Source organism: Gymnoscopelus microlampas, assembly GCF_963454915.1.
Source record: "Gymnoscopelus microlampas genome assembly, chromosome: 3".
NCBI lineage: Eukaryota > Metazoa > Chordata > Actinopteri > Myctophiformes > Myctophidae > Gymnoscopelus > Gymnoscopelus microlampas.
The window spans coordinates 33,346,049-33,366,396 of NC_139940.1; the positions used below are offsets into that span (position 1 = coordinate 33,346,049).

The window sequence follows — 20,348 nt, forward strand, 5'->3', positions numbered from 1 at the left end:
CAATACACCTGCTTGAAACAGAATTAAGCATTCATCTTGATTCTTTCATGTATGTATTCAGAACAGATACACATAATACATAATACAGAACAAGTCAGTCAAAAATATATACACCAGAAAAATCCCATACAGAAGTGTATCAGCTAACAAATGTTTGGGTGGGACTATAATAGCTGTTTGATGTCTTAACTACAGGATAAGAAATTACGGCGCTTGATGAAGGTCTATGGATCAGAGTGGTCTGTCATAGCACAAAACATGAAGGTATGTGACATCACAATAAAAGCTATTAGGAATTCTAGTCTATCAGAATATATGTATTGCAATCATAGCACACGTTATACAATACAAAACACTATTTCAAGAGAAGAGACAAAGTTAAAGGAACATTTGTAAATGTAGATTTAGCATCCAATTAGAATTAAATTAATTTAAATTACATTTAATTATATTAAATTATTATTAAATTATAAAAAATGTGTCTCAAAACAAAGTGTGTGTGTGTGTGTGTGTGTGTGTGTGTGTGTGTGTGTGCGTGCGTGCGTGCGTGCGTGCGTGTGTGCGCGCGCGCATTGCTGTCAGCAGAAGTCAAGATTTCAGGTTTACTATCGGTCGAACATAGTTCTGAATAGAGCGATGGTAAAAGGACCCTGGAGCAAAGAGGAGGATGACAGGGTACAGAGAACACATTAATTATTCTCCTTATAATTACTGTTTCTTTAGAGAGTGTTGGCTAAATTACTCAAAGATGATCCCACACCACACACACACACACACACACACACACACACACACACACACACACACACACACACACACACACACACACACACACACACACACACACACACACACACACACACACACACACACACACACACGCCTAACCTAACCTATCCTATCCTATCCTCAGCTCATACAGCTGGTTGATAAGTATGGTCCGTGTTGGACTGTCATTTCCAAATGCATGGATGGTCGCATTGGGAAGCAGTGTCGCGAACGCTGGCACAACCAGCTGGACCCACAAATCAAGAAGAGTGCCTGGACCCCAGAAGAAGACACACTCATCTGCCAGGCACACCAACAGCTGGGGAACCGCTGGAGTGCCATAGCTACACTACTGCCTGGAAGGTACTGTATAATGATACGATATACAGTATGACACGATACAGTGCAGTACAACACAATACAGTACAGTACAGTACAATACAACACAATACATAGAGTACCATGATAGAGAACAGAATAGAATAATAGTAATAACAATAGTTGAATCTTTGTTTATCCCTTTATATAAATTCAGTATTCACTCTGTGTTCACGCACGCACGCACGCACGCACACACGCAAGCACGCACGCACGCACGCACGCACAGACGCACGCACGCACGCACGCGCGCGCACACACACACACACACACACACACACACACACACACACACACACACACACACACACACACACACACACACACACACACACACACACTCACAATGCCTATAAAGATACGAACACAGAGAGATGGTGGACTGATGGGCTGCATATACATTAATGGCACCGAGGAGCAGTTTTTACAACAAGTTAGCTACAAGTTGACTTGCAGATCGGCTATTTTAATTTTGTACGACAAAGTAGGGCATTCATTTATGAAAGATACAAGGTTTCTGCCCAACAGTGATTATATTTATAGCGTCTTGTTGTGATTGGGCGCTATAATACTATTGAAATGAAAAAATGTAATAGGATAGGATAGAATAGAATGGACTTGCAGGCAGGGTACTGTCTGTGTGTGCGCATGTGTGTGTGTGTGTGTGTGTGTGTGTGTGTGTGTGTGTGTGTGATTGTGTGTGTGTGTGTGTGTGTGTGTGTGTGTGTGTGTGTGTGTGTGTGTGTGTGTGTGTGTGTGTGTGTGTGTGTGTGTGTGTGTGTGTGTGTGTGTGTGGTTCCCAGGACTGACAACAGCATCAAAAACCACTGGAACTCCTCGTTGAAGAGGAGGTTGGCGCAGGGGATGCACCTCCATCATGACTACTGCTCCCACTTCTCTTCTGTCAGCCTGAACAAGGTTCTGTCTTCATTACACAAAGAAACAACAGACTGTTGCACCCCCATCTGTCATCTTTATACAAACAGTGGTGGACAGTAACAAAGTGCATTTACGAGTACTGTACTTTAGTGCAGTAATTTTTTTGAGCATCTGTAGATTCTGTACTTTACTTGAGTATTTGTATTTTTGGATACTTAGGGCTTTCACTCCACTACGTTTCAAAGACAAATGTACTTTTGACTCCATTACATTCTAGGGAGGACAAATTGACATCATGAAATAACCTACTTAAACACTATTTCAAATATAGTGAAAATAGCAGATCTACAAGCTTGTAGATCTGCTATTGTCACTATTATTGATATTTTTTGAAAATCTTGTCCAGCTGGAAAATCTGTATTGTGTTGAGTAATCTTTGACCAGCAATGTCTGTACTTTGACTCAAGTACAGGGGTTAAGGTCCACCACCTTTGTCCTTTGTCCCCATCCTACAGACAGAGTATGTGGACAGTAGCAGTAGCAGCAGTGCGAGTCTCCATCATCACATCACAGAGCAGTCATCATCCCTACAGACCGACCTTGAGTTACCAGACACCATGGAGCTGAGCGAACTAGTCAGCCAAGACATGATATTATGTCAAAAGAGATATGAGCATTTTTCTATTGTCTGAAACGGGGGCACGGTGGCGCAGTCGGTAGAGCTGTCGCCTCACAGCTAGAAGGTCCTGGGTTCGCGGAGGGTGTGTTCTCTCCTCCGTGCCCATACCCTAGGTGGGGTTGGCGAAAGGGCCTTTCTGTGTGTAGTTTGCATGTTCTCCCCGTGTCCCCTAGGGTAGGTACCCTCACAAAAAACATGCAGTAATCCTGGTCTCTATACTGCCTCCCCCTGGTCAGCCGGGGCGCCTGATGGAGGGGAAAGGAACTGGTTGGAATAACGTGTTCCTTTCACACTCCTCCCTGTTAGGTGATAAGAAGCGGCCTGTTCACTCCTCATGCATTGAAGGAAGCATGAGCTCAGTTCGGGGCTCTCCCCAGGCTGGCAGAGCGAGAGTAGTGCCCAGGATTACAAGCTTAGGCATTGGCACTGGGTGAAAAATGGGTTATAAAATCGTGGGATAAAAATCTAGGGGAAAAAATCTATTGTCTGAATGGATGTTGTGTCTATGTATAGTCTGTGTGAATGGATGTTGTGTCTATGTATAGTCTGTGTAAATGGATGTTGTGTCTAATGAATAGTCTACTGTCTGAATGGATGTTGTGTCTATGTTTAGTCTGTGTGAATGGATGTTGTGTCTAATGAATAGTCTACTGTCTGAATGGATGTTGTGTCTAAAGTATAGTCTAGTGTCTGAATGGATGTTGTGTGTAATGTGTAGTATACTGTTTGAATGGATGTTGTGTCTAATGTATAGTCTACTGTCTGAATGGATGTTGTGTCTTACTGTCTGAATGTAACAAAGTAGTGAAGTTGTTTATTTAATCACCCACTGTCACTGACACCTTTTGGTTAAGATTTGGAGTGAATCTTCACTGGCAGCTGTGTTATATACTGTGAATAGTTTTTCTGACTCTGATGACTGAACACAACCTTGTAAATGGTTGATATTGACAGGTGACAGTCCCTTTCGAAGAGTTGTCTTCTTTCAGCCAGGAGGACGACTACACATGGACACAGTACCAGGGACCTTCAACGATGTCCTTCAGTTCACATCTCATTCTCACCTCCCCACTGCCTGCCACCACAAGCCAACACACTGGTCCTCCCTTTGTCACCTCCCCACTGCCTCCCACCACAAGCCAACACATGCTTCCTCCCTATGTATGTTTCATTCATTTTGTGTGCCTAGAATATTTGAACTGTCCATATGACACTTGTCACACATGTCACTTTTATTGTCTTTGCCAGGCCGAAAGGTGAAGACATATCTGAGTGTGCCATGTGGCCGTTTGTGTGTCTATCCATCTGTGCATGGCTAATCTCGCACACCGCTGGACCGATAGGTGTCAAACTTTGCATGCACATTCCCAGAAGTCCTATAACTTTTGAACAGTAGTCATACGATCAAATATTCTCTTGGATTCCTTGGATCAAGACTAATTTTCCATATAGGCCATGCTAATTTCCACCTATCTAGATTTTCCATCATTTAGCATGTTCTTCAAGTCAGGTTAACAGATTCTGTCCACCATTCACACAAATTAGTACACATTATCTCTGGAATCATGTGATCAACATTTATCATTCAGATGTTGCATATTCCATTCAAGTTGGCTATAATATTCCATTCCAGTTGGCTATACTTGCCTTCTAAAGTTGCACACAAACCCTCGGTCCATTGAAGGTACTTTTAAATAAAATGTATTATTGTCTCCGCCAGGCTGAAAGGCATGGCAAGAGAGAGTATGTTTTACCCCCTGTCCGTCCGTCCGTCCGTGTGTGTGTGTGTGTGTGTCCATCTGTGTGTTAGCAGCTAATCTCTGGCACCGTTGGCCCGGTCGCTGCGAAACTGTGCACACACACTCCCTGGATGCCAATTCAGAACCTCTACCCCAAATTTATCACATGGGCCTGTTATAGGGCCACCAGGAGGCCGATTTGTGCAAAATCCATTTTTTGACATAACTCCTACATATTTTACCCAAACATCATGCAAATTGGTACACAGCATCTCTACAGTCATGTGATCAACACGGATTTGTCCGATTTCCCTGATCCATCCCGATTGGCTAAGGTTGGCTTCCAAAGTTTGCAGGATTGGTCCGTTTTGAACAAAACGCCTCAAATTATGCACACAGCTTGCAATTTCCGTGAAATTTCACACGCACATTCCCACTAGGCAGAGGAAGAAATGCCACCCTTTTCACAATGACCTGTTATAGCGCCACCAGCAGGTCTAATTTAGCAAAACACATTTTTGGAACAAAATGCCCCAAATCATTAATGCAGTGTCCGCTTGCCGTGAAAGGCCTAGGAATAAATGGCACAACTTTCACATTGGTCTATTATAGCGCCACCAGGAGGCCACAATAACATACCTGACCTGGCGGAGACGTGTGCTCCGAGGAGCACTTTATTTAGTTATAAATATTGTTTTTAATATAATTTCTCCACAGAGAGGTGCAGAGAAGCAATGTGATTTAAACAGCACCCACTTCACTGAACTCTCCTTCTCCCCGTCAGAGGTGAGGATGACATGCACGCACGCACGCACGCACGCACGCACGCACGCACGCACGCACGCACACACACACACACACAGTAATGCAGTCAGCTAGGGTATCGTTATGTGTGCACACAGGAGGAATAAAAGGATTTTAAAAGGTTTGCCAGAAGTAAAATGAAATAAAAGCGAGTTAGGATTCAAAGAACAGGTTATTTTGTTTGTTGTGTTCTTGTACAAACCAGACAGAGCTCACATCTTGGTCTAATATGACTCAATAAAGAACTGTATACTTCAACCACAATTATATAGGCGTGAGGTACGATTACACATCGAAATGATCACAAGCTTTATGATGTGTGGATTCTGTAAAATATGTGCACCTGAGGTGCAAATCCTGCTCACACCAAACTCTCATGTTCTACATATACTAAGATATGACCGATCATGTAATTTTGACCTTGACTTGGATTGTGACATTGACTTTTGACCTTTTCAACCCAAAAATATTCTTAAGCTATTTTTCTAACAGACTGATTACAATTCCCCAGCATGCATTGCTGCAGGCAGGGTAAGAACTAAACGTGTGTCCTGTTTCTCTGTTCAGTTCCTCAACATGAGTGGCAGCAAGGCGCTGACTGTTGACCAGACTGTGCTCTCCTCTGGCCTTACTACCCCCCCACATACACACTGCACAGGCACGCCACTCAACTCCAGGTGGGATCATTTAGCTCATTAACTGCTGCTAGAGGTGGGAGAGGCCAGTTGTTGTTTCTCTTAACCACTTGAACCCCAGCATTCTGAGGGGAACATTTGCCAAAAATAGCCGATCTGCTCTCACAAAGATCGGTTTTGTTTTGGAATTGTAATTCATGTAACTCTCTAATGTATTTGCATTACTTGTTAGAAATGTCCCATTGTGAAGAAGGGTTGCATTTATGTTGACTTTGTAACCTAAATTCTAAACCTCTCATCTAGTATCATGTCTACCCTCTCTCTGCTCTCCATTTCCTGTCTCTTTACACACTGCCAAAAACAACAACGCTCCTATTTGTTAGGATCCCTTTTAGCTGTGGCCTGAAGCATAAAGCAAAGCAACAATATATTACACAGGCGAATAGAGATGATTTTGACGCTTGCAATATGTACAACTGGCCTAACTTGATGCATGTCAGAGACACTCGTGTCAATGACACTTGCAATGAGCACAGCTAGTCTTCCTGGGTCCACATATAGAAACAATACATACATTTAAAAACATACATTTGAAAAATCAAACATGAAAAAAACAAAAATCAACTTTAAACTTTATAGTCCATATAAATCATAATTTTAAGAAAAAGACATAAAAGTGCATAAAAGTCCACATAGCCTATTGGGAATATAAATTAAACTTGACAGTCAACACAAATGGCAAACCCTGAGTCTGCTTGGCAACCTACAAATGATATTCCCTGGTAATTTCTTTTTAAATATTGATTTATGTCTCAATTTAGTCATTAGCAGTGGTCAAAGATTCCATAAAGATTAAGATTCTATTCTCTTCTGTCTATACAGTAGATTTAATCCAATACGCTTCTGTTCTAAAAGGATCAACACTCCAAATGTGAGGAAAGTCATCAAATTCCAATGTTTTTCAACCCCATCCCCACTTAAACTCATCTGGACCAGACAGGACAGCATCCCGGGACTAGAGAACACAATGTCGCCTCTCAATACACAGGTTAAACATATCGCTGGTTAAGGTTAAGTACTGTAAGTAAGGAAGGTAGGAGTGGCTTATTGTCGGTATCGGGCGAGCAACAAGGGCGTCTATCCTCTTACAATGCTCTAGCTCAACATCTACCATCAGTTCCCACTTACCACATGATTTAGTACCCAAGCCATGCTACTCATACGCTGAGATGGCGGTGGGCAGGATCGAATCCTGAACCTTGTAGTCCAAATGCAAGAGCTTGCCGGAGCTAACATCTTGGAGGTTAAACATATAATCTGTTTATACACAGGTTAAACATACCTTAGTCAATTTAAGATTACTAGACCATACCCGGTCGACGCATCCGTGGGGGGATATGCGCACATGATCTGGCAACCCGGGAGGCAGTTCGTCCCATAGCTGGGCAGCCCCGTAACCATGGCGACAGTGTTTGACACCAAAACGCTAATAAGAAGCTGAGATTGTGTGTGTGTGTGTTTGTGTGTTTGTGTGTGTGTGTGTGTGTGTGTGTGTGGCTTGCGTGCATGCATGTGTGAATTTATTTGTGTTTTAATCTATGTGTGTGTGTGTGTGTGTGTGTGTGTGTGTGTGTGTGTGTGTGTGTGTGTGTGTGTGTGTGTGTGTGTGACTGTGTGTGTGTGTGTGTGTGTGTGTGTTTGTGGTGTGAGAGGGGCCGAGAGAGAGATGGAGAGTGTGAATTTATTTGTGTATTATACAGTGTATCTGTATTTTGAACTGTGTGTGTGTTGCATGAGAGAGTGTGGGACAGAGAGAGAGAGAGAGAGTGTGAATTTGTGTATTATATATATCTGTATTTTGAACTTTGTGTGTGCGTGTGTGGGGGGGGGGGGGGGGGGGGTTTGCATGCATGTGTGAATTTATTTTTGTGTATTATATATCTGTATTTATCTATGGTGTGTATGTGTGTGTGTGTGTGTATTCAAGGCGTTGCCATGGGAGACTGAGGTGGTCTTGCAGCAAAGGTGGGACTCCCCGCTCGACCTGTCTGTTCAGGTAAACTGTTACACTGTTTTGACTTCAAATAGGAACCCATGGTGTCACATCTTAGCTACATCTGTACCAGTGGTTCTCAAAAGTTATAATTTCAAGGACCCCCATAACTCTGAGAGTGAACAAATGAACCAGTGAGTTTCCATTTGTACACTCCAGACCGTAAGGGTCCATAATGGAATTGCCGCCCATAGCACCAACTGTAAGCGTCACGTTGCCCCACGCTGCAGGGAGAACACCAATTGAGAACACGCACAAATCATAGAACAGTAGCATAATCGGAATGCTGAACAGTCATTAGACGTGCATGCTGGCGCTGGCGAGGGTCTAATTCCGCTGGTGTGGAGTAGGTACGTTATTGGGCCTGATTTGGGGGGCGGCTATTTTGACGTGCGTCGTTATGACCTTTACACATGGCGATATCTGAATTGATTTAAAATGTTTGACTCACTTACAAACATTTACAAAGCACACCCTACAGGTCTTCAACAGGGAGCCTGTCACCTGTGGTCCTCCGAGTTAAAACAGTGAGGGCCATCACCTTTTTGTGTGATTGTTTTTCTAAGAAAAAATAGAGAAAAATATTTGACACATTAACGTGAATCCAACAAAATATTCTGACACATTAACGTGAATCCAACATATTATTTGCGAAGATACTTTGTAAACAAACAAACAAAAAACATGTAATTTACACAGCACATCACATCATGAAACAAATCTATAAAGCCATCAAGCCATCAGCTGCAGCATCACTTGGAGGCAACCCATAGTCCCTTAAAAGAAAAACTTCCAAGCTGGTCTCAAATATACCAATGGTCAACAGACATTGATGAGACCCTGCCCTATTATAGTAAAATATCATGCATTTGGTGATTATTGTAGAAAATCTTCACAGAAAATAGCGCACAAATTGCACAACGTGTTGCGACGCGGTATGAGTGTTGATGTTAAATCCTGGCTGGTGTTTTTGTGTCCCAGAATACAGTTTCTTGGTACCAGGTGTGGAGTCCCAGCCGGCCCTGCCCGCACACACAGGTATGAATTATAATCATCATCATTACCATCATCATCATCACCATCATTATGATGATGATGATGACAACAATAACAAGGCAGCCTAGAGGTGTGCATAGATGAGCTATGAAATGGCAGCTTCTACATTGTGATACCCTTGGCTTCAGATTTGTTTTATATCAAGTTTTGCATACATTTATTGTATCCTTATGTTTTCTATTTACCTACAATGAGTGTAAGGATAACTCCCTCTTGTGGCTGTTTGTGGTAGTTTGGTTAAATATGTAACCCAGTCCAATGCTGTGATCATCATTGAAGTAGTAACAGGTGTGACAGTGCAATCACAGTAGTAAGTAGCAGGTGTGGTAGTGGTACTTTCCACAGCTATAAATAACTGAGTCACTGCTTTAGCTACACAGAGGTTTGTTATCTCCTGCCTACACACAGTTTTTCTGCTCGACATAGAGCCTTGGAAACTTTATTTATACGGATATAAATCTGACATTCTTCAAGTAATGTTCAAGAAAAGTTACGCCTTGTCCTCTTTTTTGGAGATGTTGATTTCTCGTTTGCTATCTGTCTAGACTAGTACTGTACAGATCCATGGTATAAGGGCAGAATATACATAACATAATTATACATCATTATCTTAAATCAAGCAGGGAACTTGAAGGGAAGTGAGTTGTTTGAGGCGAGCATTCTCATCTTCCTCATCCTTCTGCAGTGAATGAATGTGTTCATCAATATAACTGACCGTCGATTAAGAAAAACGTAAATGCAATCATAAAACCCCCTTGACAAAATCCACCTTTGAACACCAAATTGCAACAAATGCTAAATAGCCTATTGAGAGAGATCTAATTATGCATAATGAGTGTAATTAATTTCAATACTTTTGTAATTTACTCAAGTAAAAATTATAATACTTGACTTTTACTGGTAACAGGTATTTCTACATTGTGGTATTGCTGATTTTATTTAAATAAATAAAAAAATCACACATACTGTACATAGACTTGACTTGCTCAACTAATGAATGATCCCTGATGCTAACTCTTCTCTCCAGATCCAGGGAGAGAGCATGCTCAATGGAGCCCCACACAGTGACACTCTACTGGGCTGTGAGGTGCTGAGCTTCTCCCCCCATCCCCCCCATCTCCTACCCCGTATGGGGACTGACAGCCGGAACAGCCTGACTCAGCATCTCCCCTGTATGGAGCCAACTGTCTGCGCACCCAGCCAGCTAGAGGTACAACAACCTTTAACCTATAGAGTTACTGTATGCAGAGAATAGAACCAACAACCTTTAACCTATAGAGTTACTGTATACAGAGAATAGAACCGACAACCTTTAACCTATAGAGTTACTGTATGCAGAGAATAGAACCGACAACCTTTAAACGATAGAGCTACTGTTTACAAAGAATAGAACAGACAACCTTTAACCTATAGAGTTAATGTATACAGAGAATAGAACCGACAACCTTTAAAGGCATTGTAGGGAACATTAAAGTTGTTCTGTGCAAATTTCCAAAAAACGACTTTTAGCAGCCTCTGCTGGTCATTACCGTCACTGCAGGCCATTCGTTTATCCTCTGTTACCCAGAATTCCATTCGTTTTCACCGGAAGACGGAAGTGTTTCAAAAAGCGTTCTTTTAATTGTTTTATACGATCTGTGGATCGTTTCTCTTAGCCAGTGGAGCTTTAGTTACCGTGAGCTGTGTTTTCTTTTTCTGTTTTTTTTCGTTCTTCAAATCATACAATCTCTTAAAATCAGTGTGAGTTTCCTTTTGTTATTAGCGCGGTAGTTCCTGGCCAAACAGGAAACCGGCGCGGTAGTTCCTGGCCAAACAGGAACCCTGTGGATTTCCGCTTCCATTTCCGGCCAGATTACGCCATTTTCGAGGGAACGTCATGCTCGACGGCATTCAATAGAAAATATATAAATAAAAGGCTTTCGGGGGTGAAATTCTTGGAGTGGGTGTTGTGAAACATTTGCCACTCACAAAAGATATACAATTTAACTTTAGTTTTACTGAAAACGTTACCTAGTATTACTTTAAGCCTAAATTTAAAAAATATTTATATATATATTTTTTGCATTTTTTCCCCTCTATCAGCCACTATATAATGATGCTGGAGTGTTTTCCTGCATTGAAACACAGTACTCTTTCTGAAAACCCTATTTTCCCTGCATTGTTTATGTTTGTGCAGTTCGTTTCCCGGCCACCAGGGGGTGATGCCTCCATAGACTTCCATAGACTTCCTTACGTCCCGAACAAACATAACAACAACAACAACAACAATAGGGAAAATAGGGTTTTCAGAAAGAGGCCTGTGTTTCAATGCAGGAAAACACCCCAGCATCATTATACAGTGGCTGAGGGGAAAAAATGCAAAAAATATATATATAAATATTTTTTTAAATTTAGGCTTAATGTTCCCTACAATGCCTTTAACCTATAGAGTTACTGTATGCAGAGAATAGAACCAACAACCCCTACCTCATAGAGTTACCCTGTGTGTGTGTGTGTGTGTGTGTGTGTGTGTGTGTGTGTGTGTGTGTGTGTGTGTGTGTGTGTGTGTGTGTGTGTGTGGTTGGTGGCAGGTGGTAGTGTTTGGCAGAACAGATGCTCAGATAACTCTGACAGAACAAGCTCGACTCTACCTGGAAACAGACCCAGATCCACCTACACCCTCATACTGGAGTCAGCTTCATGTGTGAACATCACTCTGTCACCCTTTCACTCTATCACCCTGTCACACTGTCACCATGTGAGACTGTCACTCTGTCACTCTATCACACTGTCACAATGTGACTCTGTCACTCTGTCACACTGTCACCATGTCAGACTGTCACTCTGTCACTCTATCACCCTGTCACCATGTCACTCTGTCACCATGTCAGACTGTCACTCTATCACCCTGTCACACTGTCACAATGTCACTCTATCACTCTGTCAGACTGTCACTCTGTGACTCTATCACTCTGTCACTCTATCACCCTGTCACACTGTCACACTGTCACCATGTCACTCTGTCACCCTGTCACCATGTCACTCTATCACCCTGTCACACAGTCACATAGTCACCCTGTCACAGTCACACTGTCACTCTATCACCCTGTCACACAGTCACTCTGTCACACTGTCACGTCTTCATGTCACTCTCTCACTCTGTTACCCTGTCACACTGTCACACTGTCTCCATGTCACTCTCACTCTGTCACTCTGTTACCCTGTCACTCTGTTACCCTGTCACTCTGTCACCCCGTTACCCTGTCACTCTGTCAACTTGTCACAGCTCTGCACATCTACATTCTCATGGCTTAATCAACTAATTGCTCTTACATTTTATTCTTGTTGGACGGAAAGGTTCTAAAAAGTCTCATTAATTTCATTTGAACTTAATTTCATTATTTCATTTGAACTTGCCTTAACTTGTGTTAAAAAGGCCTTCATTTTAAAACGTATTAAAAGGCCTTAATTTTAACTAGTGTTAAAAATACCTAATTTTAACTTGTATGGAAATGCCTTCCTTCTAACTTGTGTTAAAAATCTTCCATTTAACGTGTTATTAAAAGGCCTTTATTTCAACATGCATGAAAAGACGATCCTTTTAACTAACGTGTGAAAAGGACTTCATTTTAACATAGGTGAAAAGGCCTTCATTTTAACTTGGTTGAAGGGTGTTTGCAGGGCTGGATTAACACCTCTCAGTGCCCTTGGGCACTGGAACTGCAATGGGCCCCCCCTCATGCGCCCGTGCGCGAAGCCCGATTTGCAAGAAAGAAAAATTTTGCCATTTGACATCATTTATTTATTTCATTCGTAATAGATAAATGCAAAATGGGGAATATTTTTTGTAAAAAAAATAAAAAAAACACACACAAACAGGATTTGTGGTAGATCCCCAGAGGAAAAAAAAATCACCCGCGAGGTAACTTTCCATGTCGCAGGCACGCTGAAAACAGCATATACCGTCAAAAATGCACGTCTTTCCCACCTCCCCAACTGTCCACAAAACATTTATATACACTATGATTGATTGTCAGACCATTGGTAAACACAAAGGGTATCACTGTTTGTTGTCTAGAGAAATAATATAACCGGAGCTGTCCATTAATTTGTTTAGACCATGTTGAAAATAGGATGTCTCGCGTAATACAGTGGAAAAAAAGATTTAAGCATTTACAGGAAACCATTAAACATTTCCGGATCCGGGTGAGTGGAGAGTGAACCTGATCACTCGGGTGATTGTTAGATTTAAAGTCTAGAAGTATAATGAATGTGTCTGTAGAAAACTGCATAAATGTAGGAGTTTAGAAGAGTAAAAAAGGGGGAACTAACACATAAATCTAGAATAGAGGACCTTTGATTTATAGCTACGGCCTGGTCTTATGATGTTTTGATATTTTTTATAGTGGCTCCTGTTTATATCCTGCTGTTTAAACATATAACTGCTTTAAGTTCAGCTATTTTAATCACTTAAGCCACACATTGATATATAGAGACTATTATACTGTGTACTGTATATATACCGTATATTTTAATCATTAGTATGACTAAAAGTGTTAAGTTTTAGTTTAACTGTGTCATTATAACCTTATGCAAAGAAAATGTGTTTACCAAGGATGAGAGGAGATCATAGGGGGGCCTGTGAAAGGGGCCCTGTCTTTCCCTCTCTCTCATTCACTCCCTTTTTCAGAGGAATGTATCACTGGAAATACAAGCACTAGTGGTGCCTAAAAAGTAATATTAGGTCATAACAATTGTATACTCTTGTTGTAATACTCTTATAGTAATATACTAAAAGCTTTAATATGGATATCAAAATTACATAAAATTACACAGCAGAATTCAGAGTGTTAGTTCCCAGCCAGGAAATAGAAAACTAAAAATGCCATATACCTTGGCCAAATTATATTAGACAAAGGTTTCATAGACGCTTATCGCACCCAAAAGTTAGGGAGTGTAGCCATCGAGGGGAGGTGAGGAGCCCAGAGGCCTGTGACGGGAAGGCGTGCAGAGCGAAGGCTGGTCAGCGTGGGAACAGCAGGAAGCCTCATCCTCTGCAACCAAACATCAAGATCTAATTGATCATGTTTTTATGATGTAACGCTGGAATAGGGATAGGATGCTTCAGTACAGAAATCGCGTGTGTTTTCATAGATAAACACCCAGGGCATGTGTACTCACACATTGTGCCAAATAATGTAATTATTAATTACAAAGGGCAAATGTTAAAATATGCCAACGTCTTTATTTTCCCAGTACAGTCAAACAATGCCCAGAGGAACTGCGGTCAACTTGTTTTATTCTTCAAACAGGTCTAAACAGGTGAGTCAGTTGAGGTGAGGATCCTCTGCGTTCAAATAAACTGGATATTAGGAGGCCTATTTGGGGGGGGGGGGGGGGGAGCAACAAAACATTGTATATCTAAATAATTATAGATTTTTGTTTTGTTGAGATTTGGCTGACAAGTAGCCAAAGAACCAGCATGTACTTTAACAGTAATTTTCTGTTGTGAAATACATTTGCTATATAGAACGGTAAAAAGCTGATGTAGACAGTTTTGCAGTGTTGCTGTGTTAAAAGTGACAAATTAAAAACAAATATAACTAGAAAAGTGTACAGGTCTCCGCCAGGTCAAGTAGGTTAGTGTGGGCCAGCAATGTACGGAATTCGCCAATCAGACGGATCCGTCTTGATGACTTGACTTGACTGTGTATCAATTTGCGTGATGTTTGGACAACATTTGTAGTAATAATATAAAACAAATTGTTTTGCAAAAATCGGCCTCCTGGTGGCACTATGATAGGGCAATGTTGAAAGGGTGGCATTTGTTGGCATGTGTGTGCAAAGGATGATGAAGAGCGCCTGGTCTACAGACAGGCTGGGGTGTGCATTTCTCCTTTCCGACATGTCGCCTTTCCGACGTTGACGAACCCTATACCTAACCCTAACCCTAACCCTAACCGCACGCGGAAGCCACTAGTCGGAGTGGTGAGATGTCGGAATGGAGAGTGAACACCCAGGCTGGGACATAGTCCGACACCTAAGTGACACCTAAGTGTCATTGGCTGTCCTGGCTGTCCTTCACTCCTTTAAGCCAATGGCGACACGAATGGGGAGACGGCCTGCCCCCGGCAGTAACCGTGCTCCGCTCCCCTCATTCACACTGCAACAGTTGTTGCATACAGTGCAAGTTTTACTGCAGCCTCAGGCAGGAGGGTTAGCCTAAATGCTAGCGTGCTTCATTAGACCTAGTTTGGCTATTAAGTTATTATTTGGCCATGTTCACACTGACTTCAATCTTCGCTATTGTTGGGAGGACCCGTGTGGTGTCAAAAAATGTTGCCACCACTTATATAAAAAACATTATAGCGTTTAGCGTCGCAGATTCGCAGAATGTTGCCAGGTTTGGCGAGAGAAACAAGCAATCCGAAAAACAAGTAATCAGGTCTATGAAAACAATCACACACACACACACACACACACACACACACACACACACACACACACACACACACACACACACACACACACACACACACACACACACACACACACAGAGCACCTGGTAGAATATGACTTCAAGTCATTTCTTTCTTGTTTGTTTTACGTTAGGCGGCCTCCTGGTGTTGCTATAAAAGGCAGATGTGAAAAATGCAGGGCAAAGGTTTTTCCTTGGCCTCTATGAAGTGCACATACAAAGTTTTACACAGATTGGTGCAGTTATAGGTAAAACCCCGAATCAGTCGGCCTGTGATAGCGCCACCATGAGGCTGATTTGAACATTTTCAAGTGGCATTTCTTCCTCGGCCTACTGGGAATGTGCGTGCAAAATTTCACGGAAATTGCACGCTGTGTTCATGATTTGAGGCATTTCGTTCACTCTTGCAAACTTTGGACGCCATTTTTAGCCAATCAGGATGGAATATGAGAAATCTGAAAGACCTATTTGGTTTAATGACAATAGAGATACTGTGTACCGATTTGCGTGATGTTTGCACAAAATCTGTAGGAATACTGTAAAAATTCTTTTTTGCAAAAATCTGCCTCCTGGTGGTGCTATAACAGGCCCATGTGAAAACGTTGGGGCAGAGGTTCTGCTCTGTCATCCTGGGAGTTTGTGTGCACAGTTTCGCTGCGATCAAGCCAACTGTGTCGGAGATTAGCTGTACACAGACGGACGGATGGACGGATAGGGTGCAAAACATAGTCTCCGCCATGCCTTTCGGCCTGACGGAGACAATGATGGACATAGCTTGTCTTTACTTACTGTCTTTAGTTACTACTGTAGAAAATGCTCTACTGTGGCTCTGGGCATTGTCTCATTATGCAGCACAAACAAAGAAACCGGGCAATTATTTTATTTGCTTTGACATATTTATGATATGACAGACAGTACACACCCTTCAGGTCCTCATGTTGTTGACTATAAATGCTGGCTCATTACCTTATAAATAGCTGGGGGGTAATTCAGTTGGTACATCAAACAAGATAAAAGATAGAAATAACAAAACCAGAGGCCCATGATCCAAAATAGAAGGATCTGGTTATTAATCACAATACATGCAGCCTGGGGTTCTGACCAAAAGGCAATATGTGCCTTCATGGGAGTGAGACTGTGTTGCAACGTATGGGGAAAATAACAAAATGTGTGATAACCATGAAAAAGCTGCTCCTGTGGAAAGGTTATCATATGTTTATTTACTCGTATTGACCCTATGAACAATTTAATATAGGTTGGTTTTGCCCACTCTTTCGATAATCATTGCTCAATTTTGGGGCTCTGGCTCATGGACTATATGTGAGGAGACTGTTCAATGACCTCCATTCTTTTCTAAATGAGAGTAAAATGTTCAGAAGTCTTCATAACTCACAAGGACAAATGTCTGCAGTGTCCCTAAATACACTGAACCCTGACCTGTATGTCTCTTTCCAAAGTGTATTCTTCTCACACACATGTACACAATTATACTCTTTGTTTAAGTAGCAATTCATAAATGAACTCTTTGTCAATATATTTCATACATAAGCCTATAGTATTCTGGGTGAATGTATAATCTGACTTCCATTATATTTAAATATACTTTTTTAATTGTATGATGTTTACACAATAATTCTTATGACCTTTTTAACCTTGTCCATGACAAATATAGATATATTATAATAACAAACTGAAACCAACATTACACTAATACCTACAGTAGTGATATTATGGCTTGATAAAAGTAGGTACATTATTTGAATAAGTTGTAGATATTGGGGTCAATAGCAGATCCGACAAATATTCAAATTGATTACTATTATTTAGGAAACTGTGAAATTATATATTTGTTATGTTATGTTATATATCACAAATTACTATCTGTTAAATGTATGCATGTTAACAAGTTAAAATAACAGGGTAAGTGATGGAGAACATTTTAAGCAACAAGGAGAACATTTTAGCAACAAGGATAACGAATACAGCCTATAGCTGTTGTGAGCAGAGGGCCATTTACATGTGGACCATTTCTAATCACTCATGAACAACGAGGTGCATTGTTAACATCTGGTGTAAAAACCTTTACATTCACAGCCTAAAACACATTAACAAACAACAAAAATTAAAAAACGAATTTGACTACAATGAATATCCACATTCCAACTATATCAACCTTTGCTCATGCTCTGCTTCAGTTTAACTACAGAAATAAATAACAAATGTATTTGTGGTGAAAAAACACATTTTATGATGATACATTACATTATACAATGTCAACTAACATTCAATTTACAACTTAAATAGTGAATCATGGCTGGATAAAAGCAGGTCCATTAATTGAATAACTTGTAAATATAGCTAGCTATTTATTAGTATTTAATGAAAAATATATGTTTGTTTCAATGTGTTAAATGCGTGTGTGTGTGTGTGTGTGTGTGTGTGTGTGTGTGTGTGTGTGTGTGTGTGTGTGTGTGTGTGTGTGTGTGTGTGTGTGTGTGTGTGTGTGTGTGTGTGTGTGTGTGCAGTATGTACAGTATGTTTGCATGATAACAAACAAGCTAAAATGACAGGATATAAAAGTGAAAATTCTAGCAACAAGGATATACAGAATACAGACTACAGCTGAGGGTCATTTACATGTAAACTATTCGTTCATCTGATTAATAAGGATGTGGGTTTCAATTGGTTCCTAATGGCTCAAATGAATATTCATGATGGCTGGTGACATCACCACAAGGCAGAGGGCAGTATAAAGGTTCCAGTTTGAAACTTAGTCATAACACATTATAAAGGCTTTCATAATGACTTATAATTCCAATGATTATAATATTTAATAATTTGACCACTTTTAGTAACTTATAATGACACTATAACATATTATAACAGTGATTTGCCAATTCAATCATCAGCCATCATCATTTAACCCATTAGCATTTTAACCAGGTGATAGAATGTGTTTCTTCCCCATTGACATTCAAATATAGAAATAAAGCACAATCACAACCCTATTGAAAGTAATTGTGCACACCTGAGTGCTGCTCATTCCTTCAGTACAATAGCTACACTATGTGAGGAGACTGTTCAATGAGCTCCATTATTTTCTAAATGAGAGTAAAATGTTCAGAGGTCAACATGACCTCAAAGTCTTCATAACACACATGGACAAATATCTGCAGTGCCCCTAAAATACACTGGAATATTCATTTATCCTTTGTCACTATTACTACTTTAACATTAACACTTACCTGTCCTTTACATTTAGCAAATGTGTTACTTGTTGGGGTCATTTCAATTGGTGGAAAGTTCAAACTCAATGTTGTGTGTGTATGTGGCTAATCACGTAAACATGGTTTGCCTCAGGGCTGGATTAACACCTCTCAGTGCCCCTGCAATGGGCCCCCCCTCATGCGCCCGCGTGTGAAGCCATTTGACATCATTTATTTATTTCATTCGTAATAGATACATGCAAAATGGGGAATATTTATTTTTGTGCCCCCTGATGCCCAGGTGCCCCTGGGCACGTGCACAAAGTGCCCATATGGTAGATCCGGCCCTGGGTGTTTGCTTTGTTTCCCGTAATGTAGTCAGAGGCTAAAGACTATTTTCTTGTATTAAAAAATATTAGCGGTGAATCATCACTGACGCTAAATGTATGTTTTAAAACTAGACTGTTGTGTTAATAATACCATCCTCATGTGAACATGAGGTAGCATGAACATATATGTTGTCATAGTAATAAGAGAGCTCACTGGTCATTTAGTTTCTCTAAATAACTATCTTTTGGTATTTTGTTCCTGTTCTCATCTAACTATCCTAGATGGTCATTACAATAACATTTCACTATAGATGAATGAATTGTTAGTTTATTGTTAATCTCGTCCTGCAGTATGTTATTTAAACATGAAAACTTTAAACGCTATTTTATTTTTTGCCTGCCTGTGCTTGTTGCCTCTTGGAGGACTTTAGATGAATAGTACTTTACTTATTGGTTTACATTAGAGTTGATTGAGATCTTGTGAGTGTGATATTGACCGTTAATTTCCATCACATTGTTTAATACAGTAATAACAATTCTAACTCAAATACATTTTGTCATTATTGTGCAGAAAAACGTCTGAAAGGAACATAAATCCTTGCAATGAAAATGACAATGTGCGCTAGCTGAAAAATAAATCTGACCTTGGCTAAAACTAAATGATGAAAGTAAAAAAAGCGTGTTAAAATACATTAAACAGGGTAATTTTTTACACTCATGGTTGCTGTGTATTGACATGTGTGTTTCATTTAGACACTTCAGCTCAGAAATAACCAGACCATTAATAAGAATCTGATTCTTAATTAGAATCAGAATCAACCTATAACAATATGAACTAAATGCCACAGGGAGGAGGCTGGGGAGGTGGAGGGAATTTGAAAACCTACAGCTGTACAACCTGCAATGACAGCTAAACATAGTATGAACAGAGAGCAGAAGCTGCTTAAATGACCCGCCAGAGTTGCACTGCGGGTATGAGGGTGTGAGTGAGTTGGCTTGTAGCGAATGAGAATGACAAGAGGTTGGACGTACTGTCTTAAAGGAGTACAACTGTATAAGCTAAGCGAATGGGGGGGGGGGGGGTCCGGGGAGAGTGAATGAAGTATATATACATTCTGCCTTCCGTGTCTACATGAACTATCGTTACACTGAGTGGCCCTCATTTATCAACGCAGCGTATAAACCGCCATATATTTTTCCATATATTCGGCCGTACACCAACGTCGAAGTCACATTTATCAAAGGATCCTACACAGCTGATCCGAGCGTACATTTGGTCCCAGCGTTGATAAATGTCACGGCTGAAACCGAGCGTCATTTAAATAACACGCCCTTAAATATTCTCAAAACGCCCCGATTTTACGA

The 20,348-nt window shown here is 40.8% G+C and overlaps 1 protein-coding gene across 1 annotated transcript; it reads left to right on the forward strand.

The window, feature by feature from the left end:
• Positions 1 to 967: 967 nt before the first annotated feature.
• Positions 968 to 12,479, forward strand: LOC311041826 (uncharacterized protein; the record flags this gene model as incomplete). The annotated part of the gene is made up of 9 exons (XM_084052311.1): positions 968 to 1,131; positions 2,055 to 2,064; positions 2,541 to 2,660; positions 3,694 to 3,865; positions 5,857 to 5,924; positions 7,870 to 7,938; positions 8,917 to 8,973; positions 10,019 to 10,201; positions 11,562 to 12,479. The coding sequence occupies 9 exons, from the start codon at positions 968 to 970 to the stop codon at positions 11,676 to 11,678; spliced, it is 960 nt and encodes a 319-aa protein (XP_083908437.1). The 3' UTR covers positions 11,679 to 12,479.
• Between the last annotated feature and the right edge of the window lie 7,869 nt (positions 12,480 to 20,348).